Source organism: Phocoena phocoena, chromosome X, assembly GCF_963924675.1.
Source record: "Phocoena phocoena chromosome X, mPhoPho1.1, whole genome shotgun sequence".
NCBI lineage: Eukaryota > Metazoa > Chordata > Mammalia > Artiodactyla > Phocoenidae > Phocoena > Phocoena phocoena.
The window spans coordinates 100,025,802-100,050,969 of NC_089240.1; the positions used below are offsets into that span (position 1 = coordinate 100,025,802).

The 25,168-nt window shown below is 39.6% G+C and overlaps 1 protein-coding gene across 1 annotated transcript in view; it reads left to right on the forward strand.

Annotated features, from left to right (window-relative positions):
* IL13RA1 (interleukin 13 receptor subunit alpha 1) overlaps window positions 1–24,931 on the forward strand; it is a 64,291-nt gene extending 39,360 nt beyond the window's left edge. Inside the window, exons 7-11 of the mRNA XM_065900704.1 lie at window positions 5,618–5,665; window positions 5,952–6,084; window positions 9,531–9,627; window positions 12,662–12,746; window positions 23,648–24,931. Of these exons, the coding sequence (XP_065756776.1) occupies window positions 5,618–5,665; window positions 5,952–6,084; window positions 9,531–9,627; window positions 12,662–12,746; window positions 23,648–23,740 (456 nt within the window). The 3' untranslated portion in view covers window positions 23,741–24,931. The remainder of the gene's footprint in view (window positions 1–5,617; window positions 5,666–5,951; window positions 6,085–9,530; window positions 9,628–12,661; window positions 12,747–23,647) is intronic.
* The last annotated feature ends 237 nt before the right edge of the window (window positions 24,932–25,168 follow it).

The window sequence follows — 25,168 nt, forward strand, 5'->3', positions numbered from 1 at the left end:
CCTACCATGTGCCAGGCACTGTTTCATGTGCACATGACACCTGACGAAAAGAATTTTTTTCCCACGAAGCTTACCTACTAGAAAACAAGTGTGTAAACGAGCAAGCTAATTTTAGAGAATGAACGTTATGCAGAAAATTAAATGGGGGCGATGGGAAGTCCTGAGGGAATATTAGGTAGGGTAGTCATCCGAAGTGATGACACTTGAGATATACAGGAGCTAGCCATTTGACGATCTGGGGGCGGAGGGGACAGCATGTACAAAGGCTCTGAGGCAGGAATGAACTTGGCGTGTGTGAGAAAAAGGAGACTGGTGTGACCAAAATATAGTAGGAAGAGATGTCTGAGCATGAGGCTGGGGTCAGATTATGTAGATACTTGGAGGCTCCAGTACAGCCATTCAGTTTTCTTGGAGTTTGTGGCAACTAAAGTAGTCAGTACTGAGTAGTCAGTATTTTTTGGATTATGTACATTTACGCTATTTGTAACCTAATACAAAACATGCTAATTAGGGGTCACTGTGGGGCACTGGGCATAACAGGATGTGGCATAACCTCCGGGCCTCAGTCGCATTGTTACGCTTTACAGCAGAGGCCGTGAACTTGGGCCTCAAACATTTCTGTTGGGACCACAAACAAAGTGGGGTTTTGTTTGCTTGTATATTAAATTTGAATTTTTTACCCAGATTTAAAACTGTGATACCTGACAGTGTAGTTGCCATAAGGTGGCACCTTAGGGCCACGTGGACTGCCCCACTCATTTGTGTGCCACCTGCCTGGGCCCTGTGTGCATTTGAGTTTTAGAGGTTAGACACCAAGTATATTATATTGATTTTTAAAGGAGTCCTGAATCTCACATGTGGGCAGATTCCTTGGTCCACTTGCTTTAGCTCATCGTGGGAGTTTCAAAAACTAAATTATTTTATTTACTAAAATAAGCTGGTATTAACAGGCTGTAACTCCAAGAGGAAGTGACCAGGTCCACAGCTGAGCAGACCTCTTCTGGATATTTGCAAATGAAGGCGTTTGCTGAAATAGAATAATCATTATTCGTACCAGAAACCTGAATCCCCAAATAATGCCACAAAGGAAAAGGCAAAGGGCTTCCAAGTGGGGAGGGGGTGAGGCTTGAATTTACAACCAAGTGAGTTGTCCGAAAGCCGAATATGCTTGACTATTCCAGCCTTTACTGTTCTCTTCTGTCTGAAATACTGAGACACGTGCTGCTTGCATTACTCACTTGGTACTGAATTATGTCCTGGTAGTTACCCATGATCTCTACCAAAAAATATAAGCTCCTGTAGGGAGGAGTTAGGTGGTGGTTACTTTGTGCCATTCCTGCTACTAATACCAGCTAACATATGTTAAGCAATTACTATGTATTAGCTATTTTATTTGAATTGTCTCATTTGGTCCTCACAATAACTCCAAGGATCTAGGTCCTGTTTTGTTTTTTTTTAAATAAATTTATTTATTTACTTATTTATTTTTGGCTGCGTTGGGTCTTCGTTGCTGTGCACAGGCTTTCCCTAGTTGTGGTGAGCGGGGGCTACTCTTTGTTGCAGTGCATGGGCTTCTCATTGTGGCGGCTTCTCTTGTTGCAGAGCACAGGCTCTAGGCGCGCGGGTTTCAGTAGTTGTGGCACGCGGGCTCAGTAGTTGTGGCTCGCGGGTTCTAGAGTGCAGGCTCAGTAGTTGTGGCGCACGGGCTTAGTTGCTCTGCGGCATGTGGGATCTTCCCAGACCAGGGCTCGAACCCGTGTCCCCTGCATTGGCAGGCGGATTCTTAACCACTGCACCACCAGGGAAATCCCAATGTCCTGTTGTTTTGTCCCCATTTTACAGATGAGAAAACTCGGTCCCAGAAGTTACTTGTAAGGTCATATTTCTAATAAGTGATAGTCAAGATTTCTGTAAAAGTCTGACCCCCGCGACCACCTCAATACTTCCTGTTAATAGTAGCAGCCATCACTTATTGTTTATGATGTGTTACAAATATACTCTTCTATGTACTTCTTATACAGTAGCTCATAACAATCGATGGAATAGGTTCTCTTTTAACCTACATTTTACTGAGCAGCTAAGGCTCAGAGAGGTTAAGTAACTTGCTACAGGCCACATAGCTTACAAGTATGACTTCAGGGGTTGGTCTCCATGTATTAAGCTTTGACCAAGAACACTTGGTATAAGACCATGTGCATAGTCACCACTTGATAAATTCTTGTTGAATTGTTACCTTTTTTTTTTTTTTTTTTGGCAAACTTCTGAACTGAAGGGAGCACACTATACTGTGGAACTTATCCACCAAAACCAGAACTATAGTTGATTTGGAGTTAACTCTGTTTATACACTTGAGTTTAATGTTCTCTCTCTTAGCGGATGTTCACCAGCTGTTTCTTCCCCTAGAATGTCATCAGCTTTTTGTGTGCTTGCCGATTTTGAGCTCTGCTGGTTAGACCCTTTTTGTTTCTTTCTGCAAGACTTTTTTGAGTAAGTCTTTTGCCTGGTGTTCTAGTTAAGAGGGGGAAGTAGGCTGGAACATGAACTGGTGCCATCACATGGTGCTGGGTCAGAGGTAGCTCATGACAGAATCATAAAGTAAGAAGTGACTTGTCTTTGACTACCTCCATCCCCGCCAGCTATCTACTTGGTGATCTGTATCCTTGTTTTCCTTTTCTCACGGAAATATCTGAGCAGTTGGTAAACTACACAAGGAGATTTACATTTGAACAAGAGCCCAGAACTATCAATTTACACAATGATTTGCTGACTTTGGAATATATATATCTGGGAGATGGTCCAGGGGAGGGGGGACATCAGCCTGCAACCTGGTCCCTCAAGTGGTAGTTGGCACTTGTGATTCCCCAGCAGGCCTCTGATTCCGAATGGCCAGCACTGGTGTACAGTAGCCCCCGAGTGGCCTTTGCTCTGCCCCTATATAAAATATTGATAGGATGGCTCTTCATCATTCAGTTGGCCTTTCACTCTTCACAAATGCTGGTAGGAACCATTTAGTGAATGACATTGAATGCCAAAGATCATAGCGTGTGTTCTGGTCTTTGTCCCATGTTTAAACATCTCTTTGATAGAAGTTGACTATTTTTTCCATCTTTATTGAGGTATGATTTACAAGTAAAAATTGTATATATTTAGGTTGTACAATGTGATTATTTTAAGGTGTACAACATGATTTAATATACATATACATTGTGAGATGATTATCACAAACAAGTTAACACATTCATTACCTCACAAACTTACCTTCTTTGTGTGTGTGATGAGATAGTAGATTTACAATGTTGTGTTAGTTTCTGTACAATACAGTATTAGTAACTGTAGTCATCATGCTGTACATTAGATCCCCAGAATATATAACTGAAAATTTGCACCCTTGACCAACATCTTCCCATTTTCCTCACTCCCCAGCCTCTGGCAATTACCATTCTACTCTCCGCTTCAGTGAATTCGACTTTTTTGGATTCTACATACAAGTGAGATCATACAGTATTTGTCTTTCTCTCTCTGACTTATTTCACTTAGCATAATGCCCTCAAGTTCCATCCATGTTGTCACAAATGGCAGGATTTCCTTGGGGCTGCTAGATCGTATGATAGTTCTATTTTTAATTTTTTGAGGAACCTCCATACTGTTTTCCATAGTCACTGCACCAGTTTACATTCCCACCAACAGTGCACGAGGGTTTCCTTTTATCTACACCCTCTCCAGCACTTGTTATCACTTATCTTTTTGATGATAGCCACTTAACAAGTATGAGATAATATGGCATTGTGGTTTTGATTTGCATTTCGATAATGATTAGTGATGTTGAACATCTTTTCATGGACCTGTTGGCCAAAAGTAGACTATTTAACTAAGCAACAGATTTTCATGTGTTGATTTGGAAATATTTACATTTTAGGAACTGGTTATTCTCTTTACTTCAGTCAGCGCATGACTTAAGTTGTGTAGAGGAGAAAATTGCATTTTACTTTCTTTTCTCTGACCCAGTCATTTTTGGTATATTATACTCTCAACAACGGAGCATAATAGTTTTCTTTTTTTAACTTTTTATTATATATAGTATACTATAGAAAAATTGCAGAAGTCATTATGTACAGCTCAATGATTTTTCACAAATGATTTTTCACTTACATAACCAGTACCCTAGAAGCTCAATCATGACTCCTTTTGGTCACTACTTTCCCAAAGAACAATTATTATCCTGACTTCTAATCCCATAGATTAATTTTGTTGCCTCTTTTTAAACTTTATATAAACGAATTATACAGAACTTTTTTGTGTGTCTGTCTTCTCTTGTTCAATGTTACGTTTATGATATTCACGGATATTGTTGCCTGTGGTTGAAGGTGCATCTCATTGCATTCATTCCATCATGTCAATATACCACATTTGATTTCTCCATTCTCCCACTGATAGACATTTGAATAGTTTCCAGTTTGGAATTTTATGAATAGAGTTTTTATGAACATTTGCACACTTATTTCTTGGTGCACATGTGTGTACATTTCTGTTGCGCATATATGGGCCACAGGGTTACATATGACTGTCTCTAGTAGATAATAAGCTTTCCCAAATGGTTGTGCCGATTTACACTACTAAAAGCAGAAATTGAGAGTGCTAGATGCTTTACATCGTCACCAACGCTTGGTATTGTCCAGTAGGTGTGTGTATCGTTATCTTGTGGATTTAATATGCATTTTCCTGATAACTAATGAAGTTGAGCACTTTTTCGTATGTTTATTGGCAATTTGAATATCCTCTTGTGAAATGTCTGTTCAAGTCTTTTGCCACTTTTCTATTGGGTTGTCTGTCTTTTTCTTATTAATTTATGAGGTATATGTATGTGTGTGTATTATATATAAATATATATTTTATATATATATGCAAGTCCTTTGTCGTAAACTGCAAATATCTTTTCTCACTCTATGCATTACCTTTGAATTTCCTTAATAGGATATCTTTTGGTAAACAGAAGCTTTTTAATATAGATTTTTTTTTTTTTTTTTTTTTTTTTTGCGGTACGCGGGCCTCTCACTGTTGTGGCCTCTCCCGTTGCGGAGCAACAGGCTCCGGACGCGCAGGCTCAGCGGCCATGCCTCACGGGCCCAGCCGCTCCGCGGCATGTGGGATCTTCCCAGACCGGGGCACGAACCCGCGTCCCCTGCATCGGCAGGCGGACTCTCAACCACTGCGCCACCAGGGAAGCCCTAATATAGATGATTTTATAAAAATTTTTCCTTTATGGTTAATATTTTTTTGGTCCTATTTAAGATATCGTCCTACTTTAAGGTCATGAGGATGTTGTATGTTCTCATCTAAAAGCTTGCTGTATTTATGTATTTATTAATTTATTTTAACTTTCACATTTAGATCTGCAATCCATATGGAATTGACTTTGTAAATAGTGTGAGGTAGGGGTCAAGATTCTTTTTTTTCACATATGGATATGTAATTGACCACTTATTTTTAAAAACCTACCTCTTTTCACTGCACCTGGTCCTCTGATAATGGCATAAAAGAAAACTTGTTAAAACGGTTAAATGGTATAAAGTGTGGTCTTTAAAACTTTTTGAATGTATTCATTTTTTATATTTTCAAGGTTGAAGAGGCCAAATGTCAGAATTCAGAATTTGAAGGAAACCTAGAGGTCAGTAAGTTCAATTTTAGCCATTTGGGCTTAAACTCATAGAGTAATTGGGGGTGGGACAGGGTGAGCATATCCTAAATTTGAACTGCTTTGAGAAAAACAAACTACTTTGTTCTGTGGATTATTGCCAATTTTCTTTTTCAGGAGTTAAAGTCAGATAATTTGTATTGCAATACAAAGTCTTAATCATATACAAAAGTTGGCAGGTAATTATATTTAGGATTCAGAAGCAGAGAAAGAGAATAAGCTGGTAATATTCCTTGTGTGCTTTTATTTTATATCTAAGGGTACAATTTGTTTCATGGTCCCTGGTGTTCTTCCTGATACTTTGAACACAGTCAGAATAAGAGTCAAAACAAATAAGTTATGCTATGAGGATGACAAACTCTGGAGTAATTGGAGTCAAGCAATGAGTATAGGTAAGAGAATGGGATTTTATTAAAAGTTAAACCATTGATGCATGGAAACTAAGTTGAAGCAGAAACTTGATTGTGGGAAAGGGCTGTTCTTCATTCTTTTTTAAAAATTTTATTTATGTTTGGCTGCGTTGGGTCTTCATTGCTGCATGCGGGGTTTCTCTAGTTGTGGCGAGCGGGGGCTGCTCTTCGTTGCGGCGCACGGGCTTCTCACTGCGGTGGCTTCTTTCGCTGCAGAGCATGGGCTCTAGGCGTGCAGGCTTCAGTAGTTGTGGCACGCGAGCTCAGTAGTTGTGGCTCGCAGGCTCTAGAGCGCAGGCTCAGTAGTTGTGGCGCACAGGCTTAGTTGCTCCGCGGCATGTGGGATCTTCCGGGGCCAGGGCTCGAACCCGTGTCCCCTGCATTGGCAGGCGGATTCTTAACCACTGCGCCACCAGGGAAGTCCCTGTTCTTTATTCTCGACGTCAGCCAGAGAATACTTACAATTGAAATGTATTTTCTGTTTAATTATTGTCGGATCACTCAGGGTTAATTTACAATATGCAACTCTTTGAAAATTTGCAGTCCAAATGGTGTTATCCTCTCTTCTGTCCTGTCTGTATCTTTGTTAACAACCTGAACAAAAATACAGAAGGCAGGCATGATTAAATCTGCAGATTGTGCAATGCTAGAGTACTATCCTATGTGCTGGTAACAGAATCAAGAGTAGGACAATGACCTTGATGGCATTTTATAGAGATAAACATATATCTAGGTTTGAAGAAAATCAGTTTCATTTATTAATTGAGAGGCTGAGCAAGCTATCTGCCAGGGTCAAGTACAGGATTGGAAAGACATGTCCCTTATGGATGTGTGTGCTGTGGGGTGAGGGATAGGGTTTTATTTGACTGTAAGCTCAAAGCGACTCAACATCGGTCCCTTAAATACCCCCCAAAGGCATATTGCAGTCATAGGCAGCAGTGATAGTGCAGCATCCAGAACAAGGGGATGCTGCAGGGTGGGGCACAGTGTCCTGGCCACATCAAAAGTATACAGCATCCCATCCTGGGCACCACATTGTAAGAGGTGCATTGGCAGACTGGAATCTTTCCTTGGAAGGGTAATCAGGATGTTGAAGAATCTCAAAATTTGGGGAAGAACAGTTAACGAAGTAAGCTTAGGGAGTCATAATTGCTGAATTCTAATATTTGAGGTATTGTCAGGTAGAAGAGGGAGTAGGCTATCTTTCTTTGTGGCTCCATGGACCAAAACAGGACCAACTTAAGAACTTTCTAACAGCTATCTAACAGTCAGAGAGACAGGTTATTGAAGTAGTCAATTCCCTATTAATCGAAAGACTGAACAAGCTATGTGCCAGGCAAGGTTGTATTAGTTATCTATTATTGCATAACACATTAGCTCCAAAATTAGTGGCTTACGAAACACATATTTGGACACAACATTGTAAAGCAACTATACTCCAATAAAAATTAATTTAAAAAAAACAAACAAAAGCCAAGAAAACACAGCATTGTAAAGCAACCATACTCCAATAAAAATTAATTAAAACAAACAAAAAACACACATATGGGACTTCCCTGGCGGTCCAGTGGTTAAGACTCCATGCTTCCAATGCAGGGAGCGTGGGTTCGATCCCTGGTTGGGGAACTAAGATCCCACGTGCTGTGCAGTGCAGCCAAAAAATTTAAAAAAATAATTAAAAAATAAAAAACACATATTTACTAGCTCACAGTTTCCATGGCTCAAAAATCTGGGCATAGCTTAGCTAGGTATGTCTGGCTCAACTTCTCTCATAAGGTTCCAGTCAAGCTGTTGACTGGGACTTCAGTCTCATCTGAAGGCTTGACTGGGGCTGGAGAATCCACTTGCAAAATCACTCATATGGTCATTGGAAAGCCTCATTTCCACTCTGGATGCTGGATGGAGGCTGTAGCAGGTTGCATCATGTGCCCCAAAAAGATATGTTCAAGTTCCAACTCCTGGTACCTGTGAATGTGACCTTATTTGGAAATAGAGTTTTTGCAGATGTAAGCAAGTTAAGACGAGGTCATACCAGCTTAGAGCAGGCCCTAAATCCAATGACTAGTATCCTTATCAGAAGAAGAGAGGGTACACAGAAACACAGAGAAGAGGGCCATGTGAAGATGAAGGCAGGGATTGGAGTGATGCGGCTACAAATCCAAGGAACACCAAGGATTCCTGGGAGCCACCAGAAGCTAGGAAGATGCAAGGAGAGAGTCTACTCTAGAGCCTTCAGAGGGAGCATGTCCCTGCTGATACCTCGATTTGGGATTTCTAGCCTCTAGAGCTGTGAGAGAATATATTTCTCCTGTTTTAAGCCAACCAGCGTGTGGTGATTTGTTACAGCAGCTCTAGGAAACTAATACAGAGGCCTCTCTCAGTTCCCTACCATTTGGATCTCTGCACAGGGCTACCTCATGACATGGCAGTTGGCTTCCCCCAGTGCGTAGTCCAAACAAGAAGGAGCATATGAGGAAACACCCAGTATGAGAACTGCAGCCCTTTATAACCTTATCTCAGAAGTGACATCCCATCACTGTTGCTATTCACACATGTAGTCCAGCCCACCCTTAAGGGGAGAAAATTATACAGGGGTGTGAATATCAGGAGGCAGGGATCATTTAGAGTCATCTTAGAGGCTGCCTAACACAATGTTAGGCCCTGAGATGCTTTCCAGATTTTCATGCCCTGGTGGAAAAGATGAGCATATATTGGGTTGGCCAAAAAGTTTGTTTGGGTTTTCTGTAAGATGTTATGGAAAAACCTGAACAAACTTTTTGGCCAACCCAATAAATAGACATGCCATTCTAAGTGTTAGGTGTAGCAAGGCAGTTAATGAAAGTCTTTGGAATTGGACAGTGCTGGGTTTGAGGCTTGACTCCATCACTTACTAAACCCTCTGGACAAGCCACTGAACCTCTCTGAGCCTTACACTTCTCATCTGTATAAGTGGGAAGTAATATTATCTATCTCTTTAGCATAGATATAAGCATGCAAAATTACCTAGTATGATATCAGACATACAGTAGTTGCTCAATTAAGAATAGTAGTGGTAGTTGTCGTTAGGATTATTTTAGGTGTTCTAATAGTGCTAAGTAACCAATAAGAAAAGATAGTCACTGTTAATGAGATGACATATTTAACAAATATAACATCTTTGTTAATAGTGTCTGAAACCAGTTAAGATATCCTGGTTTCAGATAATCCTTAAGGTGCTTTTTCATCCATGGAATTTTAGGCACCAGAGCAGGACTTTTTTTTTCACTATTAAGATAACAAAAGATAAGAGGATTGAAGAGTTTTGGGAAATATGTTGGTGTAGAGGGCAGAAATATCTGTAATCTCATTAGTCTAATACAACTGTTGCTTGGTTTATTTCTAAAAGGGTTTTATTTCTCATGTCTTTCTCTTTGTTCTTCATTTTCCAGGTCAGAAGGCCAATCCAACATTTTACATAACCACGTTACTCATCATTCCGATCATCGTTGCAGCTGCAATCATAGTCCTTCTACTGTACCTGAAAAGGTAAGGCAGCTGCCCAGGCAGGCTTGACAGTTTCTGCTGCCCTGGTTGCTATGGTTATTCTTCTTTGTGGGTGTGTTTGATGTTTCCCCAGTGTGTTGGAAGCATTTTGGCTATACCTGGCTTTTTGGTAGTATGGCATGGCAAAGAAATATTATTGTACCCATTTTCTGGTGAGAAAAGTGTTAGATCCCAGGGCTCTGCTCAGGCAGTGCTCTCTTTGTATATTTTTAGAATTGTTGATAAGACCTATGTTCACTCTACTCTTTCAAATGCCTAATTTGTCAACAGTTGGTTGGTAGATCATAAGTTTTAGAAATGGAGACCATTACCAATTAAATGACTTGTCTAGTGTGAATGCAAAACAGGTTGCTACTTAATGCTATAGGAAAGAGAACTTCAAGTTGTCTCTAAGTTACAGCACTCATTCCTTGAGAATGTTTTACTTTCTCAATTTCATCATAGGGACTAGTCTGGTGCTATTATTTGCTCTTTCAGTAAATACCTAAAGTTGGAATAAGGTTATTAAGCTGGTTCTAGAATCAACATTTTATCATTATTTCAGTATTCTTGAAACATACGTTTGTTGAGTGCCTGTTTATGTGCCAGGCACTGTTGTTATTGCTGGGGTTGTGGCAATGAACAGAACAAAGTCTCTATCTATGGTTTCACTTAGTGAGTAGTAAAGTTGTGGAGTTGGGCTGGGGAGAAAGGCTAGGAAGTGATATGAGGCTCATCTTACATAGGATGCCAGGGAAGTCCTCTCTGAGAAAGTGACATTTGAGGACAGAATTAAAGGAGCAAACCAGTCAGATATTCAAAGAAAGAGTATTCTAGGCCAAAGGAACAGCAAGTGCAAAGGTCCTGAGGCTGGAATGAACTCCGTGTGTCTTGTTAGAGGAGAGCATGCAAGGGGGAGAACAACAGGAAATGAGGCTGGAGAGGCTGGCAGGGCCAGATCATGTAGGCTATGGCAAGGAATTGAAATGTTATCCTAAGCATGATGGGGAAACAGGAGAGAGTTTTAATCAGGGGAGGGATGTGATTGGATTTACTGTCATAAAAGATCATTGTATTGCTGAGTGAAGACTTGACTTGGACAAGAGTGGAGGCCGGTAGACTAGTTAGGAGGTAGTAAGAGGTAGTCTGATGTGGAATATATTTTGAAGATGGAATTAATAGTGCTTGCTGATGGCTGCTTGTCTTCGAAGGTGTGAGGGAAATTGAGGATTCAAGGATAACTCTTAGATTTTGGGCTTCAGCAACTGAGTGAATGCTAGAGCCATTTACTAAGATGGAGAAGATTGGGAGGAGAGCTGGCTTTAGGGAAAAGGTGAGGACTTCAGTTTTGAACATGAGAAATTTGAGATACCTATTAGATATCTAAGTAGAGATGCTAAATAGGTACTTGTATACATGAATCTGGAGTTTAAGGGAGAGGTTTGGGCTGGAGATGGAATTTTGGGAGTCCTTGGCATGTAAATGGATTTAAAGCCCTAAGACTGGAAGAGAGCACTAATAAAGTGAGGGAGATAAAGAGGACAAAAGAGAATGCTGGGACACATCAACATTTAGAGACCTAGGAGATGAGGTAGGTCCACCAAAGGGTACTACTATCAGATGCAAAAATAGAGAGTCCAGACAAAACTTTAATTCTAAAATATACGTGCACCCCTACGTTCATAGCAGCACTATTCACAATAGCCAAGACATGGAAACGACCTAAATGTCCATTGACAGATGAATGGATAAAGAAGATGTGGTACATATATACAATGGAATACTACTCAACCATAAAAAAGAATGAAATAATGCCATTTGCAGCAACTAGAGATTATCATACTAAGTGAAGTAAGTCAGAGAGAGAAAGACAAATACCATATGATATCACTTATAAGTGGAATCTAAAACGTGACCCAAATGAACATATCTATGAAACAGAAACAGAATCATGGACATAGAGAATAGACTGGAGTGGTTGCCAAGGGGGAGGGAGGTGGGGGAGGGATGGAGTGGGAGTTTAGGATTATAAGATGCAAACTTTTCTTGTGTGTGTGTGTGTGATACATGGGCCTCTCACTGTTGTGACCTCTCCCGTTGCGGAGCACGGGCTCCGGACGCGCAGGCTCAGCAGCCATGGGTCACGGGCCCAGCCGCTTCCGCGGCATGTGGGATCTTCCCGGACCGGGGCACGAACCCGTGTCCCCTGCATCGGCAGGCGGACTCTCAACCACTGTGCCACCAGGGAAGCCCAAGATGCAAACTATTATGTATAGAATGGATAAACAGCAAGGTCTTACTGTGTAGCACAGGGAACTATATTCAATATCCTGTGATAAACCATAATGGAAAAGAATGTGAAAAAGAATGTATATATATATGTATAACTGAGTCACTTTGCTGTACAGAACTAATTAACACAACAATGTAAATCAACTATACTTCAATTAAAAAAATTTTTTAATTAAAAAAAACAGAGAGGAGACAAGGAAAATAAGGAAGAAAAATTAAAGAGAATGCCCCCGTTCTCGGAAGATTATTTTTTTCAAAATTATAAACAGCAAGCTCCCATCTGATCTGTGATAAGTAAAGCACCATTTTTATTTAAATGATAGAGGATAACACGCACAGTGCCACACACACAATTATAACTATGTGAGGTGATGGATGTGTTAATTAGCTTAATTGTGATCATCATTTCACAATGTACACATATATTAAAATGTCGCTTTGTACACCTCGAATTTATACAATTTTTGTTTGTCAAGTATATCTCAATAAAGCTGGAAAAATTTTTTTTCATTGAAAGGATATAAGTAGTCTGCTACTGATGGGCCCTCTGCTTTATCCACACTTGATACTTTTAGGAGATCGATTTCTCAGCTTGTTTTAGAAATTTTTTCACAAGTACGTTATCACTAAAGATGACTTGTGTACCATGTCTTTTGTCCAAGCCTTCTTTTAATATGGCTGTATTTAAGTGGGACATTTCTGTGGAATGGAAGGTTTGATCAAAAATGTCTCTGTTTTCTTAAAGGCTCAAGATTATTATATTCCCTCCAATTCCTGATCCTGGCAAGATTTTTAAAGAAATGTTTGGAGACCAGAATGATGATACCCTGGTAAGCACTGACTCTGTGAAGTTTGAAATTGGTTTTTGTGGGGGGAGGAGGCTATGGGATTTAAAAAAATTTTGGTAAAACATAAAATTTACCATTTTAACCAGTTTTAAGTATCCAGTTCAATGGCATTAAGTACATTTACAGTGTTGTGCAACCATCTTCACTATTTCCAGAACTTTTTCATCGTTCCAAACAGAAACTGTACCCATTAAGCAATAACTCCATTCCCCTCAAGCCCTGGTAACCTCTATTCTGCTTTCTGTCTCTCTGAATTTGCCTAACCTGGGTACCTCATATAAATGGAATCCTATAATATTTGTCCTTTTGAGTCTGGCTTCTTTCACTTAGCATAACATTTTCAAGGTTCATCCATGTTGTAGCATGTGTCAGAATTTCATTTCAAAATTGGTTATTTTAAGCTACATTTTATCTAAAAGACTAAAGAAGAGCTGATTTAAAATGTTGTATCTCAGACCAAGCATAGCGTTTAAGAAGTTCCCAGAATACTTCGTCTGTCTTGTTTCACGGGGCTTCATTCTCTCTCTGGGGTAGGGAACATATTTGATCTAAACCTGCAGGGGGAGGAGCCTCCTTTATGAAACTAAGCCAATAGGCAGGTCTTCTGACTGGAGTAATTTTTCAAACTTGATTTAGGGAAATAGAAAGATAAGGTAAACAATTGAAATAGATTGTGTTCATGCTATTGCCTGGAAAGCTGGCCTCCGAAGACATGGAACTAGAGCAAACCCACCCGAACTGTTAGAGTTAGCTGGCTGCAGACTCTCACGCTAGAATTTGTGGCTGGAAAAGCTAAGACCTTATGGGAACAAGAGAGTTTGAGGCTTCTCTGATAAATACATTCACCCAAATGAAATAATAAAGGCACTAAATGAAATAAATATCGATATTATTGTATATGTCTTAAGTTAGTAATTTCAGGCATGGGGCAGTTAATTCAGGGAAATAGTACAGCACAGTAGATAACAGCCTGCGCTCTGGAGTCAGATTGTCTGGATTCAAATCTCTGCTGTGTCATCTACCGTCTATTTGACCTTAGGTAACTTCCTTAACCTTCCTGTGCCTCAGTTTTCCCACTCGTAAAAAGTGGAGGTAACGATAGCACCTGCCTCATGGTGGTGTTATGTGGATTAAATTAATTTAATACGTAGAAACCACTTAGTGTGTCTGGCACATTATAGGTGCTTAGTAAGTTTTAGTGCTTAGTATTACTATTGATAATACTTTCCATTTATCTTTAACGCCCAAACGATTCTTGTAATGACGGGTGATACACAGTGGCTAGGGAAGGAAGGCAGGGAGGCTCCCATGCTGTCAGAGGAAGAGCCATCTGGATCATTTTTTCACCAAGTCATGGGCATGGGCAGTGGGTAACTGTGCCAGATAGGGCACCACTAGCCAGGGAGGTCTAGAAGTCAGGTACCTGATGAAGGGCTGGTATACTGCCACTGAGGTGACGGTGTTTCTTCAGCTTTGAGTCACAGTCGACTGCAGTGCTTGTAGGAGTATAGAATCCTGGGCCCTACCTTCAGAAGTTCGGATTCACCGGCTCTGGGATGGGTCCCAGGAATCTGCATAATTCAAAGGAGCCCAAAGGTGATTCCTATCCTGGCATGATCATTCACGGGGCGCACTTTGAAAATCACTGTTATAGATATTTTCCTTAGGATCACCCGTGTGTCTTCATTCTGCCAGCTACTGAGACAGATGCTGGAGGTTGAGAATTGTGCAAGTATTCTAACAGCTCCTCTAACCAGTGATTGGAAGTCTACCGTGTGTACACAGTGTATTAAATGCTCCATCTTCATAACCACCCTGTGGTGTAGGTGCTGTTAGTACCATTTCACAGATGAGGAAATGGAGCCTCAGTGAGGTTAAATAACGCTACTGCAGCCACACAGCTAGTAGATAATAAGGTGAGATTTGACCCAGGACTGTCTGATTCTAGACTTTTCCCTTTCTTTCCACTCTGCTGCATTGCTTTTTGTAAGATAGAATGTTTGTCCTCAAGAACCTCACTACCTCCTTAGAGTTCTGTATGATAGAAGTACCGGGTTGGGATAGGGGAGTTCCGAGAAACAGATTTGGAGTCATGTTATGGCTGGCCTTATAATGAGAAGGTATTAGGAATATCATTCTTTGTTTTTATAACTTTTTATTCTATACTGGCGTGTAGTTGATTAACAGTGTTGTGTTAGTTTCAGGCGTACAGCAAAGTGATTCAGTTATACACATACATGTATCTATTCTTTTTCAAATTCTTTTCCCATTTATGTTGTTACATAATACTGAGCAGAGTTCCCTGTGCTCTACAGTAGGTCCTTGTTGGTTATCCATTTTAAATACAGCAGTGAGTACATGTCAATCCCAAACTCCCTAACTATCCCTCCCCCCACACCCTTCCCCCTGGTAACCATAAGTTTCTTCTCTAAGTCTGTGAGTCTGTTTCTGTTTTGTAAATAAGTTCATTTGTATCAATTTTTTTAGATTCCGCATATAAGCGATATCATACGATATTTGTCTTTGTCTGACTTACTTCACTCAGTATGACGATCTCTAGGTCCATCCACATTGCTGCAAATGGCATTCTTTCCTTCTTTTTAATGGCTGAGTAATATTCCATTGTATATATGTACCACATCTTCTTTATCCATTCTTCTGTCGGTGGACATTTAGGTTGCTTCCATGTCCTGGCTATTGTAAACAGAGCTGCAGTGAACATTTTGGTACATGACTCTTTTTGAATTATGGTTTTCTCAGGGTATATGCCCAGTAGCGGGATTGCTGGGTCATATGGTAGTTCTATTTGTAGTTTTTTAAGGAACCTCCATACTGTTCTCCATCGTGGCTGTACCAATTCACATTCCCACCAGCAGTGTAGGAGGGTTCCCTTCTCTCCACACCTATCATTCCGACAACAACCTGGAGGGAATGGATTAGAGAGGGGAGGTGCTAGCACGGTAGCAAACTGGGAACCTAGTCCTGAATTTGCCCCACAGATGTTTTGTTTGGCCAGCGTGGTGTATTTAAATTTTTTCAATTTGGGATCTTAAGCAGGGCATGCACTCTACCAGTTCATCTCAGGCCCTATTCCTGAGATTAGGAATTCCTGAGAATTCCTAATTCCCACTGTGGTTTCACATGTTGACCTAACACGCCAGACCCCTGAAAAGCATTTGAGTTTGCTACACCTTTTAGCAGAATGAAGACAGTCAAAGTGCCATGACACAGATGTCCAACATCTGTGAAAACATGTTTGGACTCACTGATAGATACAAGACATACAGCCAAAGCATTGATGAGATATACATTTCCAGCTTAATACATTTCTAAAAAGTGATAATATTCAGTGTTAACAAGTGGGTGGGGAACTGGCACTTTTTGTGCAACGCTGGTGGGCCTGTAAAATGGTATGTGTTCTTTCTGGAGGGCAACTTGGTAAAATGTAACAAGAATCTTTGATCTTGTCATTATTTCTTTAGGAATCTATTTTAGGGAAATAATCCAACAATGGTACAAGGATGGTCAATGCAGCATTTGTTTCTAAAACGAAAAATTAGAAACTAAGGAAACATCAACAATCAAGAATAAGTTTTTTGAAAAGTTAGGTTTTCAAAGCATTTAATGTCCTAGCAAAATACTCACGGTGTAAGTGTAAGAAACATATCATAAATGTGTAGTGTATTACAATCCTAATTTTTATTAAAAATGCATCAATATATACATAGAACAATGAGTGGAAGGAAATGCATCAAAATAATCATCTCTGGGCAGGAAGCCTGTGGGTAATTGATATTATTCTCTCTCTACCTTTCTGAAATTTCCAAATTGCCTGTAATGAGCATGTATTACTTTTATAATAAAAAGAAACACTGTACAAGTCATTAAGGGAAAAGAGAATATTGTGGTCATCCAGGTCTGTGAGATAATAGGGATTTGAATTTAGGTGGTAGCAGAGGAGATTGATGCAAGAGACATTATTAAAGGAAACTCATTACGACTTGGTGACTCTGTGTGGGTGATGAAAGGTGGCGAGAGTAAAAAATAATTTCAGGGTTTCAAGCCTGGGTGATAGAGTGAATGATGGTAACATTGACAGCAAAATCAGATCAATTATCTTTCTCAGAGATGGGAGAATTGCTTTTTTTCAATTTGCTGTCTAGAGGATAATATGTTGTCCTGATGAGTCAGATAATTCTATAATTTAGTGAGGTGGATACACTGACAAGATGGACCACTAAAAGCATAAGATGTTTTTGTTTGCGGTGGTTGCATACCATTAAATAAAATCAGTGTTTAAAACTAAAAGTATAATAAAAGTGGCAGACAGGGGAAAGGGTAATAGAACAAATTTCCATGTTTGCTTTATAACCAAATGAATAATCTACTTTCTCTACATGGCAGCAGTTCTCGAAAATTGAACTGCATGTACAGCAGAAAGACTGTCCTTTTACTTCTAGAATCATCGAATTAGGGAATGAATAATTATGGAGTGAACATTGCCCTAGAGGTCATCTAATGAGGTGTATGTTTGCATGTTTAGTTGTCTTTAACTATAAATTTTCAAAATTCTAGTCCAGCTCCTCACTTTAAAGATGGGGACATTGGGGACCATGGAGAAATTTCTCAAGGACTATCACATAGAGAGAGAATTGCAGAACCTGAAGTAGAAGCCATTGTAGCCCAAATTTACCAACTTCTAATCCCAAGAAATAATCCATGCCCTTTCTAAACAATTTCTTCTTCCACGCTGCACCATCAGTAGTGGTTGTTTTAAAAAAAAAAAACTTATTTAGGTTTAGCCACCGGTAAATTAAATCTTCTGTATCATTTTCCTTAAGGTTTCTACTGTTTTGACAATGTTTTGCTCATCACTGTAGTAACATTTTGGCCAGCAGCATTTTTTCCTGTTGCTTTGCTGTTTGCCTTTTCTGTGTGACTACTTGGGCTGCTGGCCATATTTGGGGGGTAGGGGGGCTTTGCGGAGGGAATTGCTTCTCTTCTGCATCTGCATTTCTTTTTCATCCATAAAATATTATCCATTCTTCCTCTGCTTCTCGGAAACCACTTACATTTTCAGTACTGTGCCAGTTTTGAATTCCTGATTGGAGAGCAGCTTTTTAACTTGGAGTTGATTTCCAAATACTGCTGAATTTTTTTTTTTAACTTCAGTGTGTATCTTTAAAAGCTAAGATCACTTTCCTACATAGCCAAAATAGCATGGCCGCGCTTTAAAAATTATTAATTCCTTAATATCATCTAATACTCAGTCCATATTTAAATATTTCCAGCTGTCCCAATTGTCAGGAGACAGATAATATCCAGCTGTCCCACCATTAGTGAGATGGACCACTGTATTTAAGGCGATAATAGCATGTCCCCTCCTGCCATCTACACGTTTCCTCCCCTTGCCACCTGAAGATAATCTGTGTGGTGGTAATGTTAACACCCTGTCAACTCTTCAGCTGATGCTTTTTATTGGCCAATTAGTATCCTTGCTTGAATCAATAATCTCATTAGGGGTTGTGAAACGATGATGATTTTTCTCATCTATCATTTAATCTACATTTATAAGCTAGCATTTTCCTACAAAGCACTGCTTTCAGTCCTCAACTAGGCTTCTTAGTTGTTCTGAAATTCGGTTTCTGCTAGAAAGGTAGGAAACATGTTTAATTCTTTCCCTTTAATTATCAATTTTCAAAGTGAGTGTTTGAATTGATAGCCACCTCAAATGGTACCAAATTAGTCCCCTCCACACCACATTCAGCAGGTTCTTTTTAAGCTGCAGTGATTTTTAAGGCGTGGGGATCTACAATTCATATTGTACAACTTTCTATTGTGTCTGTTGCTCTGAAGAAGACGGGGGCACATCATCAGCTGATTTGTACACACAAGGCCAGTGTTTTGCGTGGTGCTTAGGTGCATGAAACCCACTTCACCTCTGTTGGCAGTTCACTGTGTGAAATGACCAAATCTTGAAGGTACTCTTAAACTGAAACTTCATGTTCCATTATTCTATGACGTTTGTTTCTTTCTTTAAAAAAATTCTATATACATACGTGTATTTTTCTAGGATGACTAACAACTAAAAGCCAGTTGTGTTCACCACCCAAACACTGATTTGTTTTCATCTAGGATGTTTTTCATCTTTGGCCATTATTCTATTGTCAATTACCTTGTTTAAAAAGTCGGCAGGGTAAGAATTGAACTATGGACCGTAATTCTGTGGAGTTTTTTTTTCTACAAGTCATTTTAAAGTTAGACTGACATATAATTCACAAAATTGAATAACAGGTCAGAGCCTTTGCTTTTGTCCCTTTTACCTTACATAGACGTATGCATAGAAGCAGTGCTCAGGCAAAGGCCCTGATGCTGACAATGGGTGAAAATGAGAGTAATCAGAGTTTCAGGAATGAAAAAAGGCAATTAAAAAATTAATGTTTGGGCTTCCCTGGTGGCGCAGTGGTTGAGAGTCCGCCTGCCGATGCAGGGGACACGGGTTCGTGCCCCGGTCCGGGAGGATCCCACATGCCACGGAGCCGCGGGGCCCGTGAGCCATGGCCGCTGAGCCTCTGCGTCCGGAGCCTGTGCTCCGCAACGGGAGAGGCCGCAACAGTGAGAGGCTCTAGTACCGCAAAAACATAAATAAATAAAAAAATAATAATAATAAATTAATGTTTTCTTAGAAGCCATTTCTGCTGCAGTGTTCTGATTGTTTTTTTCCTGTCCAACACAGTTAAGCGTTGGGTCTAATGAGCAGGCACCAATGAAAATGTAACATTCAGGGTGCATCTTTTAAATTAAAATAATATTTCTTTTAAAAGAAATATGTTTATTATAGAGAAATGAGAAATACAGATAACCAAAAGAGAAAAATTAATCTTGTTATCCAGCTATAATCATCTTTAAGGTTATGAGAACAACATAGAGGAATGGAAATAGAGTCGTCCCTTGGTATCTGTGGGGGATTGGCTTCAGGACTCCCTCGGATACCCAAATTCACAGATGTTCAAGTCCCTTAAATGGTGTAGTATTTGCACATAACCTATGCACCTCCTCCGGAGGGCTGACTGCACTTTTACTGGTAAATGGAATAATAGTAACAACAATAATAATAGCAGTTCATACTTATTGAACTTTTGCTATGTGTTAGACACTTTTCTAGGCACTTCCTTCATTAATTTGTCCCCATCCTGCAACAGGGATTATCTCCACTATACAGATAAGACAGTGAAGCACCAGAGGGATTATATGTAACTTGTTTGAGGTTACACTGCTGCTGCCTAGCAGAGCTAGTATCTACGTCTAACTAACAAGAGTTAGAGCTGGGATCTGAGCCCAGGCTTCCTGATCCTCCAGTCCACACTTTTAACAAATTACATAATATGTTTTCATAAAACGCTCATATTTATCTTTATTTGAGTTTAACAGCTGAAAAGGAAACAGGTGGAACTGAAGGAATTTCTGAACTCTTGACAAACTATAAAATAATTTTCAACGATTATTAAAGACAGCAATTTTTCCATATGTTCTTCCCATTCTCTCCCCATTCTTAAAGTTGTCCAGGATCTACATTTCCAGTGCATAAGGCCATTATATACTATATTGTCTCCCTATAGCCCTCTTTAGTCTTAATTCTATATGGTATGTATTTGATGCTAACCCCCGATCTTTATGTTGATGTCTCTCCAGTCATTTTGGTTTTTTGAAACTACAAAACTTTTCTCAGGAAGGATTCATGGGACCAACATTTCCTGGATTATTTACATATTGATGGAGTTTCCTGCATTAATCATTGAAATTCATTTTAGCTAGATATAAAATCCATGGCTTACATGTTCTTGCTTTGGGTATCTTAAATATGTCATGCATTTTCTTCTGGCATAAAGTGTTGTCAAGGTCTGCTGACAATATAATACTCTTTCTGTGTTAAAACACTTGGTCTTTTTGGCCTGGTTGTCAAAAGATTTTTTCCTTCGAAGTCCTATAATTTTACTAGAATATGTCTTGGTATTAGTCATTCTGGGTTGATTTTCCAAGGTATATAGTGTGCCTTTTCAGTATGTAGTTTCAAATCTTTTTAAAAACTTTCAGTGAAAATGTCTTCACTTATAGACTTCGTTATTCTGTTCCCTTATTTTCCTTGCCTGTCTTCTATATTTGTCACATCCTTTCGAATAATTTTCATCTATCTTTATTTCTTTTTGATTAAAAAAATCCTCCTTTTCATCTTTTGTTTCTCTTAAGTTTTATCTGTTGTGTTTATTTGCCCCTGTGTTTCCTCTAGCTAGTCTTCATTTCTGAAATGATTATTCTCTTTTACTTCTAATTGTTTCTTGGGTTTTACCATGTCATTTCTGAATTGTTCTTATTCTGAATTTTTATATTCTTCGATATCATGCACAGTTTTTCATATCACATAACTTTTTCTTAATATACTTTTGCTAGTTTTGAAATATTAGATTATAATTTTCATCTGTGTATATTTTGTGGACATCTTTCTGGCATCTTTTAATTCCATAAGAATATTATTCTGTTGCTTATTTTTACATGAAATTAGTTTCCCTAAAGTTTTAGGAGACGACTTGATTTAGGATAGTTTTTTTTTTTTCTAATTTCATGGCTATAGAGTTCCATCTTCTATTATTTTTGACAATGTCTCAAAACTATAGTGAATTCCTTTCTGAAATCTGGCTCTGCCTGTTCACCTCGTCTACTTTTATCTGGACTTTATAGTTTGTGTCTCTTGCCTGTGTCCTAGCCAGTGTGGAGTCTGTTCCTATCAGTTTCTCTTCAGAGTGGGACTTTGCCCAGGAAGGGAGCTTCGGATGGTTCTGAGAGTTCATAGGGCTCAGGTGGCTCTCAGGCTGTTCTGTGGACTCCTTGCGTTTGGTCACTCTTTGGGCGGTGCAACCCCCTGCCAGACTCACTTATTGTTCATAAATTAGCTTGCTGAAGTTTGAGTGAGTTGTTTTAGAATTCTCCGATCTATCAGATGCCCTGCTGATTCCCTCTCCATACTCTCCCATAGCTAATACCATTTTGCTCTTGTAGCATCTCTAATTTGTCCCTACCCACTCATATTTCAGGGTTCATGGGGGGCATCACTTTCATCTGGTCTTGTTGCAGATTGTGTCCGTGGATTTTGGCTTTGCTTTCCTACTTACCCTACTTACCTTTCCTACTTGTGGTTTTTATAGTGGCTATGCTGCCATCCACTACCTTCCTCATAGGATTTCTCTGTAAACTACAGACCATGGGCCAACTCCTGCCTGCCAGTTGTTTGTGTACAGGTTGCAAGCTGCGAATGGTGTTTACACTTTTAAGTAGTTGAAAAAATATAAAGAAGAAAATAATATGAAATTCAAATATCGGCGTCCATAAATAAAGTTTTGTTGCAACACAGCCATGCCTATTCACTTATATATTGTCTATGGCTGCTTTCATGTTACAACAGCAGAGACTATATGGCCCTCAAAGCTGAAAATGTTTATTATCTACAGAAAAAGTTTGCCAACCCTGGTCCTATAACATACTTTTTCTTTTTTAAAAAATAAATTTATTTATTTATTTTTGGCTGCGTTGGGTCTTCGTTGCTGCGCACAGGCTTTCTCTAGTTGCGGCGAGCAGGGGCTACTCTTCGTTGCGGTGCACAGGCTTCTCGCTGCGGTGGCTTCTCTTGTTGCAGAGCACGGGCTCTAGGTGTGCAGGCTTCAGTGGTTGTGGCTCGGGGGCTCTATAGATCACAGGCTGAGTAGAATTTGGATATTTTAAGCAGTGTCTTCCAACTTATCTCTCCATACGTTCTCTAAGACCAGATGCTCCTGACCTGCTGAGTCCATCTCCAGTTGCACAACCTGAGGCAGCTGAATCATCATTGTTGCTTGTTTCTATTTTTCCTTCTTTCCATTTCCTTTTCTAGGCTTATAGAACCAGAAAACAACAGAGCAGAAATGGAGCTTAGAAATAATCTAGTGCAGGGATTGGCAAACTTTTTCTATAAAGAGTCAGACAGTAAATATTTTTGGTTTCACAAGCCTTTTGGTCTGTTACAGCAACTCAACTGTGCTGTTGTAGCACGAAAACAGCCGTAGACAGTACAGAAACAAATGGGGGTGGCTCTGTTCCAATAAAACTTTATTTAAAAAAACAGGCAGCCTGCTGGATTTGGCCCTTAGACCATAGTTTGCAGTCCCCTGGTTTAGTCTAACAGCTTTATTTTACAGATGAGGGGACTGAGCTCGCATTTCACCCTTTCCTTTGACTTGTAAGGAAGGAAGGCAAGGACCAGGATATTGGCTTTCACCGTAAGATACACACTTAAATTGAATTCAAGATGAGTTTACCTTGTATGCATAATTCCCTGTCTCGCAAATGATGTTACATGAAGCTGTTAATGCAAGGTCTTTCAAAACTTTTAACTGCACTGAGACTTTTGGGGCATTTTATATATTGCCGTTCACCTTGATGCCTTTTTGAGCCTATTGCATCTCTGGAGCAATGGTCAAATCTGAGTGGTAAAAAAATAAAGATAGAAACAGTTGAAGTAAGGAAAGCATGCTGCTCTTTTATTCTTCTTCAAAAGACTTCGTTTCCAATTTTGGAGGTGTCCACATTTATCTTTTGAGATGGCTATTAAATATCATATAACAGTCCCACGGTGTTTTTCACCTTTAACGTTAATTCCTGATTGTTTTGTTTAATTGATGGTTCAAATGGATGAAGATTCTTAGGTCAAAGAAAAAAGACCCCAAACAAAACAGGAAAACACATACTCGGGGTTCCATGCACAGAAACCTAAAAATAAGCATTGGCTGCGAGTACTCAGGGAAAGAACACTGTTTAGAAAAGTCATCGTGTATGTGTTTTTTCTTCCCTTCCAGCACTGGAAGAAGTACGACATCTATGAGAAGCAAACCAAAGAAGAAACTGACTCTGTAGTGCTGATAGAAAGCCTGAAGAGAGCCTCTCAGTGATGGGGATAATTTATTTTAACCTTCAATGTGACCTTGTGAAGATTCATTCCGTTTTCCATTTGTTATCTGGGAACTTGTTAAATGGAAACCGAAACTACTGGACCGTTTAAAAACAGGCAGCTCATAAGAGCCACAGGTCTTTATGTTGAGTCGTGCACCGAAAAACTAAAAATAATAATGGACCCTTTGGAGAAAAGAGTGGAGTCATTTCTGTTGAATTATAAAAAGCAGACATCTTTTGCTAAGGCTTCAAACTAGAGGACAAAAGCAAAAAGCGATGATGGCAGTCGAGTTAATCTTACCAGGAGTTGTGACAACTTCCTGAGGGACCTATGCCTGCTTTGTATTCTTTGTCTCAAATAATACCAACAAATTTTATTTGTAGGAGAATTCATTTTGGGTGCAAATGCTGAAAGTCAGACTTGAGTCATAGAGAACATCTAGCAAACAAAATCGATAAAATCTGTTATCTGTTGTTTGGGATCCCACTGAGTAATGTCTGTGGCTATTAAAACCCTTTAATAGTCCGGAGTCTTCATCCCCTTCAGCAGCATTTTCCTCTGCTTTGAAAGGCCCAGGCATCCTTGTTGGCCGTGACCACAGAAAAAGCAGAAGCAGCTTCTTTACTGAGATCTTTCAAAGCCATTTCAGGCTTTTAAGGGCAGTAGAGGCAGAATGACTTATTGGGTATTAGAGTTTGAGCGACACAGTCTCTAATGATGCGTTGTTTATTCTTCACCTCCGCTACTCAAATCAAGTATCTACTCTGCGTCCAGATTGTGTTAGGCCCCCAGGTGTGAGGCACCAACTCCCTCAAAGAATTCACAGTCTAGTTGGGGCTCCTCAGTTCTTTCTCCACCAGTCATTTTCCAGACCTTTCAACACCCCTCTTCCCACCTCGATTTCCCCTTTTGCATCTCCCTCATTCCCTTCGGTGTAGTCTTTCACCTCTCATGAGCAATTAGAATATAAATCTGCTCACAGCACCTAGAGGAGCAGGGAGTAATTTGCATCTCAGGAAAAGTGTGAGTAGACTGAGAAACAATGACTAATTCTCGCATATTTTGTAACTTCTGTGTGACTCTGCATTTATTTGAAGCTTTTCGGCATTTACTGTTTCTGTATGCATTTTATAAACAGAAAACAGGTATTATCTTCACCTAGAACTTTGCTATTTGCTTGAGAAAAAAAGAATAGTTGTGTCTTTCTCTTTTCCCTTACTCCCACAAATGGTTATTAGTAGGTTTTGTTTCTTATATTGATAACCAGCCATCCAGGGCTCCAACGTTTGTATTTTTTTTGCATATGTTAAGGCTCCATTCTCACCCATTCCCCACAACCTATCCATATATATATATTCCCTCTACTTCTACTTCCTCCATATTTAAAGTGTGGAAATGAGAAGTCCCCTCTAATGTTTCTCTCCTC